Below are 8,779 nucleotides of genomic sequence, written 5' to 3' on the forward strand. Positions count from 1 at the left end.
TTGCTTGTATAGCCGTTATGGTATGAGGTTTGCTAGTTGGAGAGTTTTTTTTTTTTTGGTGTTTTTTTTCTGTTTTTTTTGCAGCGGATGTTGTTTACTGAAGTTCCACAATCGAAGGCAAATAACTGTAATGTTGATCTGAAAGAAAGAGTGACATGAGCGCATAGATGCAATGATGCTGTTTGTATGGCTCTTGAATATGAAAGTGAACTGTGTGGCCGGTGATCATTCTGCTGTTTCTGTTGCAAAACGTTTCGCTCTCCCTCATCTTAAACGGAACCGACCGCCACCGGTTTGCACAATTCGGATCAGAGTTGTGGACAGATAGTGTTTTGGGAAGCGTCATATGTTCCCAGAACCTAAAGAAATGTTTTATTGAATTTTTAAGAACGTAAAAAAAATATGTTCTGGAACGTTCTTGCAAAATCAGGCAAATGTTTTTAACTGGACAGTCTTTGTGTTTTGGTAACATATCTTGTCATGTCCACACAATGCTCCCACAAACTAATGAAATATTGTGGGAATACAACAGAAGGGAAACCCAGACATGTCACAGGGGATATGAAGCTGAAGCATCCGTTTAGAATGTTCTCACCACCAAATATGGTAGTGAGAGAGGACGTCCAGTCGTAGGTAGTGGGAACGGTGGATCAAGGGTGAAACTGGCCTGATATTCTGCACATTTTCTCATTGTTTAAATATCTGATCTCAAAAATGTTTATTGTCCCCAAAACGAAAATCTGTTACAAACACAGTGCATTACGTTTTATATATTTGACTAATTGACAAAGTAAAATAAATGTTTTTGAAGGAGTTCAAGGTTGAATTGAGTTTGTGCACAAACACACACTTAACAGAGATGGTGGTCCCTGACGAAATGTTGCCAAATAACTGTTACAAGTCTTCTATATTTTGTATTGGATGTGCATCTGCAGGGTTAGTGGAGAGGGTGTATTCTTGCTTTGGGGTAAGTGTACACAGAGAAGTTGTTAGAATTTCTCTTATTCCATCCCTTTCAATCAACTCCCGCACCTTAAAAGGACCAAAAATATACAGTTAAATTGTGCGTCAATAGGAATAAAAATGCACTTGATTATTTAAATGATTGCAGGGAATGTAAGTTAAAACAATATCTGAAACTCAAGAATAAAAAATGGAACAAACTACTAAATAAGTGAAAATATGTATTTCAGTCAAACATGTCGCTGCAACTCTCCTCATTTTTCTTGCCGTTATGCTAAAACAGTATTACATTCCCCATTGTGTATTTGATTGAATTCCAGTCAGATAGAAGTGTTTTTTTTAGGGTTGTAGGGTTCCAGCTCACCTCTTTTCTCACAACATTACTGGGAAGCAACAACACATTCAGGATGGACCTCTTGCCAAGTGGTTGGTAGAATAACAACACATGTGCAAGTATGGGGGAGATGYGAGCATCCTCATCTGTGACATCACCATAAGCAGAGAATCCAGTGATGCTTATTATGACATGTGTGTCTGTTATCTCATGGGGAGGGAGAAACTCAATGATGTCATCATCAGTCACATGGGCTACAGACAGGAAGTCACATCCACCACCTGAAGAAAGATAACATTCTGAGCTTTCTCTGATATAGGTTACTACTACAATGACAAACAAGGTATTGCAACAAATGATCAGAGTAATCTTGTTTAGCGAAGTCTAAAGCATGAAACACACAGAAAATCTTATTGCCGGTAGGTACTTATCACAGTGGGAGGCCGTTCCTTCTCTCGCTAGAACAAAACCAGCAGCTTCAGCATGCCGACCCGGTAGAAGCTGTAGAGTTKATTTGCAATTCTACACAATTTGCAATGGGGCGTAGAGAAAATGTTGTAGTTTTAAAGCAAGTTTGCTACAATTCTACACATTTTGCAATGGGGATAGAGAAAATGTTTTACTATTAAAGCAAGTTTGCTGCAATTCTACACATTTGTCCATGATGTGGAGAGAAATGTTTGCAGTTTGAGTGAGAGTGACTAACAAAATCAATGGGGGCGCCCCGGTCAGTAATTCGATCAAGTTTAGATAGCTGGCTAGACTAACTTACAAATCAAAAAGATTTTAGCTTACATGCGCTAATTGAGTGACTGTCAGTGTCAGGGCCTTCCCCGGCTCCCCCTACGGCAAATAAGATCACGCCTCCATTCTGCTCCTCCCTTCCTTATAGGCAGAAACTTAAACACGTAGTAAGGATTGTTCAACGTTGGTGTGACCAATCGYAATCTATGCTTCAAGATTGTTTTAGGTTTTGGTTTTTCCATTTAGGTTTTGAGGTTGGACTTTTAGCACGTTAGCACATAGGGCGCACCGATTTGTGTCACCTTGTTAGTCAGTATGTGTTACACCTGTGCTGGTTGCCATCTCGTTAGTGTGAAGGGGTTTCACCTGTGTTGGCCCAGGTGCTATTTAAGAATGGCTGGCCCAGTGCTCTAGTTGTGGAGGGTTAACACATTTAGTTGGCGATGCCTATTTTGATTTCTAGACAAACAATCTTTTATCTGCTCTTTCCTGTTTTCATTTTAATCCACTTTTTGGTTTGCTTCGTGTCTTTAAGTTTGATGTGGGTTTTTCTTTTGTTCGCCTCTTCTTGGGCAAATTTAGTGGGTGCTAATGGTGGGTGTCTTTTAGGTTCCAGTTGCTGTTATCAGTCAACTTTCAGTGGACTCCCCCATGAGTGTCTTTCAGAACCCCTCCTAGAACCCCAGCTGTTTTGTTTTGGTTGTTGTCAGTGACTCTTTGTTAGTTCCCCCTTCTGTTTGAGCGACATWATTTGGGTTTTCTTGCTGGGGAATGTAACAGGGATATGTTCCAGGTTGCCTCTAAGAATAACATTGACATATACACTGCTTGGTGACTGAGTTTATCAYGAAGTGCATAGAATATGTTGTTCCCACTGTGGCGATCAGAACTTGGACAGATGGCAGAACTGTGGATAGATAGCAGCATTACTCAGAGCATGTGCAGACCAGCTGGCTGGAGTATTGACGGACATATTCAAATCCCTCCCTATCCCAGTCTGTTGTCATATGCGCCGAATACAACAGGTGTAAACCTTACAGTACATAGCCCATCTGTATACAGCCCATCCAACTACCTCATCCCCATACTGTATTTATTTATTCATCTTGCTCCTTTGCACCCCAGTATCTCTACTTGCACATTCATCTTCTGCACATCTANTGCACCCCAGTATCTCTACTTGCACATTCATCTTCTGCACATCTACCATTCCAGTGTTTAACTGCTATATTGTAATTACTTCACCACCAGGCCCTATTTATTGCCTTACCTCCCTTATCTTACCTCATTTGCACACACTCTACATAGACTTTTTCTACTGTATTATTGACTGTATGTTTGTTTACTCCATGTGTAACTCTGTGTTGTTGTATGTGTCGAACTGCTGTGCTTTATCTTGGCCAGGTCGCAGTTGTAAATGAGAACTTGTTCTCAACTAGCCTACCTGGTTAAATAAAGGTGAAATTAAAAGCGCAAAACACAGCATTTAACCAAGGCAAGGTGCCTGGGAACATGGACGAGTACAAACAGTCCAGCTCCGTAAGGCAATGAAACAGGCAAAATGTCAGTAGACCAGCTGGCTGGAGTGTTGATGGACGTATTAAAATCCCTCCCTATCACAGTCTGTTGTCAAATCAAATTGTATTTGTCACATGCGCCAAATACAACAGGTGTAAACCTTACAGTGAAATGCTTACTTACAAGCCCTTAACCTACAATGCAGTTTAAAACTTATTTAGGATTGGGGGCACTATTTTTACGTCCGGATGAAAATGTGCCCAAAGTAAACTGCCTGCTACTCAGGCCCAGAAGCTAGCATATGCATATAATTGGTAGATTTGGATAGAAAACACTAAACACTCTAAAGTTTCTAAAACTGTTTGAATAATGTCTGTGAGTATAACAGAACTGATTTGGCTGGCAAAACCCTGAGTACAATCCATCCAGGGAATTTTCAATCTGTTTTCTATTAGGTTTCTATGGCAAGCCCGTTTTAATAGAAATATGCTTGCAGTTCCTACGGCTTCCACTAGATGTCAACAGTCTTTAGAAATTGGTTGATGTTTTTCCTTTGAGTGATGAAGAAGTAGCCATTTCCTTTCTGAGGCTCAAGACAGGTGGATTGTTTGGTTTGGTGCGCGTGACCTGAAACTCGCTCCACTTTCATTTTATCCTCTATTGAACACGGTATAGTCCGTCTTAAATTTGATCAATTATTTACGTTTAAAAATCCTAAAGTTTTATTAGGAAAGTTGTTTGAAATGTTTGGATCAAGATTACAGGTAACTTAACAAATAAATGGACATTWTGGAGATATAACGATGGAATTAATCGAACAAAAGGACCATGTGTGATGTTTATGGGACATATTGGAGTGCCAACAGAAGGATTTCTTCAAAGGTAAGGCATGAATTATATCATTATTTCTGACTTTTGTGTCACGCCTATGGGTTGAATTCTGATTTTCATGTGTTGGTATGCTGGGCGCTGTCCTCAGATTATCACATGGTTTTCTTTCGCCGTGAAGCCTTTTTGAAATCTGACACGGTGGCTGGATTAAGAAACATAAGTGTTAAGTCAAAAAAAGATAAGTCAAAATTGTAAAAATAAATAAATAATTAAAGAGCAGCACAGCACATAAAATAACAATAGCGAGGCTAAATACAGGAGGTATCGGTACAGAGTCAATGTGGAGGTTATATACAGGGGGTACCGGTACAGAGTCAATGTGGAAGCTATATACAGGGGGTACCAGTACAGAGTCAATGTGGAGGCTATATACAGGGGGTACCGGTACAGAGTCAATGTGGAGGCTATACAGAGGGTACCGGTACAGAGTCAATGTGGAGGCTATATACAGGGGTACCGGTACAGAGTCAATGTGGAGGCTATATACAGGGGGTACCGGTACAGAGTCAATGTGGAGGCTATATACAGGGGGTACCGGTACAGAGTCAATGTGGAGGCTATATACAGAGGGTACCGGTACAGAGTCAATGTGAGGCTATATACAGAGGGTACCGGTACAGAGTCAATGTGGAGGCTATATACAGGGGGTACCGGTACAGAGTCAATGTGGAGGCTATATCAGGGGGTACCGGTACAGAGTCACGTGGAGGCTATATACAGGGGTACCGGTACAGAGTCAATGTGGAGGCTATATACAGGGGGTACCGGTACAGAGTCAATGTGGAGGCTATATACAGAGGGTACTGGTACAATGTGGAGGCTATATACAGGGGTACCGGTACAGAGTTAATGTGGAGGCTATATACAGGGGTACTGGTACAGAGTCAATGTGAGGCTATATACAGGGGGTACTGGTACAGAGTCAATGTGGAGGCTATATACAGGGGGTACCGGTACAGAGTCAATGTGGAGGCTATATACAGGTGGTACCGGTACAGAGTCAAGGTGCGGGGGCACCGGTTAGTCAAGGTAATTGGGAGTAATATGTACATGTAGGTAGAGGTAAAGTGACTATGCATAGATAATAAACAGAGAGTAGCAGCAGCGTAAGATTCAAGATGTCCATCATTTGTTCCTGTACCCAAGAAAGCAAAGGTAACGGAACTAAGTGACTATCGCCCCGTAGCGCGATAGAAGTTCTTTGAGAGGCTAGTTAAGGATCATATCACCTCCACCTTACCCGATACCCTAGACCACATGTGTCAAAGTCATTCCACGGAGGGCCAAGTGTCTGCAGGTTTTTGCTCCTCCCTTCTACTTGATTGATGAATAAAGGTCACTAATTAGTAAGGAACTCTCCCTCACCTGGTTGTCTAGGTCTTCATTGAAAGGAAAAAAACCTGCAGACACTCTGTGGAATGAGTTTGACACCTTGACCCACTACAAATTGCATAACACCCCAACAGATTCACAGTGACGCAATGCGCACATCGCCATCACACTGTCCTATCCCATCTGAACAAGAGAAATACCTATATAAGAGTGCTGTTCACCTAGTTCAACACCATAAACTAAGCTGTGGCCTGGGAGGATGAGGGCCAAGCGGAGTGGTGCCAGGAAAATAACCTCTCCCTCAACATCAACAAAATGAAGGAGCTGATCGTGGACTTCAGGAGACAGCAAAGGGAGCAGGCCCACATCGACTGGGCCGCAGAGGAGAGGGTAAAAAGCTTTAAGTTCCACAATGATAACATTACTGACAACGTATGCACATCACAGACAAGGCACACTGCCAGGAACTCTACAGTGCCCGGTGTCAAAGGAAGGCCAAGAAGATCATCAAGGACCTCAGCTACCCGAGCCACGGCCTGTTCACTCCGCTATCGTCCAGAAGGCAAGGTCAGTACAGTGCATCAAAGCTGGGACCGAGAGACTGAAAAACAGCTTCTATCTCCAGGCCATCCACAGTAAAACAAGTCCTATATCGACATAACCTGAAAGGTCGCTCAGCAAGGAAGAAGACATTGCTCAAAACTGCCATAAAAAGCCAGACTACAGTTTGCAACTGCACATGGGGACAAAGATCACTTTTTGTCCTCTGGTCTGATGAAACAAAAATAGAACCGTTTGGCCATAATGACCATAGTTATGTTTTGGAGGAAAAAGGGGGAGGCTTGCAAGCCGAAGAACACCATCCCAACCGTGAAGCACGAGGGTGGCAGCATCATGTTGTGGGGGTGCAGGAAGGACAGCTGCAGGAAGGACTGGTGCACTTCCCAAAATAGATGGCATCATCAGGAGGAAAATGATGTGGATATATTGAAGCAACATCTCAAGACATCAGTCAGGAAGTGAAAGCTTGGTTGCAAATGGGTCCTCCAAATGGACAATGACCCCAAGCATACTTCCAAAGTTGTGGCAAAATGGCTTAAGGACAACAAAGTCAAGGTATTGGAGTGGCCATCACAAAGCCCTGACCTCAATCCTGCTGAAATAAATCATTCTCTCTACTATTTTTCACATTCTTAAAATAAAGTGGTGATCCTAACTGACAGTGATTTTTTACTAGGATTAAATGTCAGGAATTGTGAAACTGAGTTTAAATGTATTTGGCTAAGGTGTATGTAAACTTCCGATTCAACTATAATATATATATATATATATATATATATATATATATATATATATTATATATATATATAATATATATAAGGGGGGAATTGATCCGCGGTCCTACAAAAGGGGAGCGAGTGTAATCTAGACCATAAACTAAGCAACACACACCAACATGCATTGCCAAACAATACTACTGCCACCTGGTTTGGAGTATTTTAACGCCGAGTGCTAACAACTTCAAGGTCTTTGCTATGTGAACACAAAAGAGATTGACTGTTCGTAGGTGCTAAGTGCTGTTGGCAGGCCAACGTTTGACAATTCTACCTGTGTGTCTGAGCTACAACATCTTTCATTAATGAACATTGCTTGAAATGATTACTCACAAGAATGAATCTGACAGTGTGGGAGGTATAGTTGATAGACAGACTTCTGAGGGCAGTCGATGTTGAACAGGGGTCTGCAGGTCTCTTGCCACTCTGGATAGAAGCCTCCTGTCCCAGTGGACTGTCCTATAGAGCACCTCTCCTCTCCCTCCATCCTAAACACCAGGCCTGTTATACTGCACTGGAACAGACCTGCACTGGGGCACTGGAACCTAGAGGAAACAATGGTGAAGAATGACATTTTAATTATCATTTCCTGTATTAGATTTTTTTAAATGAGGCATTGTCCTTAGAAACTATTATTGAGGAAAAAACATTACCGGTATGCTCCCTTGCCCTCATGACTATAGATTTCAGGTTCAAAGTGATTGGGTACCGTCTACAATGTAAAGACAATAAAATGTGTTATAGTTTGAACAGTAGTGAATATAAACATATAAACTGGTATTTCTTGCTTTCTTTCAGCAAAGGTCTTACCGTGGGAGGGTCAGTACTACACAGGCCTTGGTTGACTCTTCTAATCTCTGTAAAGTTTAATTCTCCATGGCATCAGGTAAGCTGTCAGACAGAAGTCATCGGACACTGTCCTCGCTTCCTCTTCCGTTGTTCCCTCACTAGAAAAAGGCCAACTGTGAGAGCGTGGCAAGGGATGGATGATCCTTTCTGTTTTGGCAAGGTTGATCACTGTATTCCAGGAGAGGAGAATCTGCACAGAGAAAGTGTAAGGTATGTCATTGTCAGTGTGACCCTCATTCTCGAATCTTCTTCAGGCAGTGGAGGAGCATATCATAACATTAAAAGTTATAAACTGGTGATACTTCAGTAGCACTATCACAACCCTTTGGACTGACTACATACACGCTTCTCTGTTGTATTTTTTCTTCATCATCTCTTCCTCTTTTCCTTCTTCTTCTCTGCATATTTCTGCCATTTTCAGGATCTCATCTGGACAGCGGGTGGCCTGAACATAGACACAGAATAGTAGTCTGAACACCATTTTCATGAATACATTCAAACAAAGTTACACTTAATTCATGAAGCAAAAATGTTTTATCTTGTAAATAAAAAGTTAATACATGTTGTGTATCATATTTAATCAAATTCTATACAGAAATGTATTATATACAGTACACGGCAGTGGAGGCTGCTGAGGGGAGGCGGCTCATAATAATGCCAAAAGGGAGCAATGGAATGGCAATCAAACACCTGGAAAACATGTGTTTGATGTATTTGATACACTTCACCTAATTCACTCAGCCATTACCACAAGCCTGTCCTCCCCAATAAAGGTGCCACCAACCTCGTGTGCTACATGGTAATCATTAAAGTG

At 41.7% G+C, this 8,779-nt stretch overlaps 1 protein-coding gene across 1 annotated transcript in view; it reads right to left on the minus strand.

Annotated features, from left to right (window-relative positions):
- Nucleotides 1-894: 894 nt before the first annotated feature.
- The window catches only part of LOC112073627 (uncharacterized), a 17,710-nt gene continuing 9,825 nt past the window's right edge, over nt 895-8,779 (minus strand). Inside the window, exons 5-6 of the mRNA XM_070440224.1 lie at nt 1,328-1,578; nt 895-1,032 (exon numbers count right to left, since the gene is read on the minus strand). Coding sequence (XP_070296325.1) covers nt 895-1,032; nt 1,328-1,578 — 389 coding nt within the window. The remainder of the gene's footprint in view (nt 1,033-1,327; nt 1,579-8,779) is intronic.

This window comes from Salvelinus sp. IW2-2015, unplaced genomic scaffold (assembly GCF_002910315.2).
Source record: "Salvelinus sp. IW2-2015 unplaced genomic scaffold, ASM291031v2 Un_scaffold2323, whole genome shotgun sequence".
Taxonomy (NCBI): Eukaryota; Metazoa; Chordata; class Actinopteri; order Salmoniformes; family Salmonidae; genus Salvelinus; species Salvelinus sp. IW2-2015.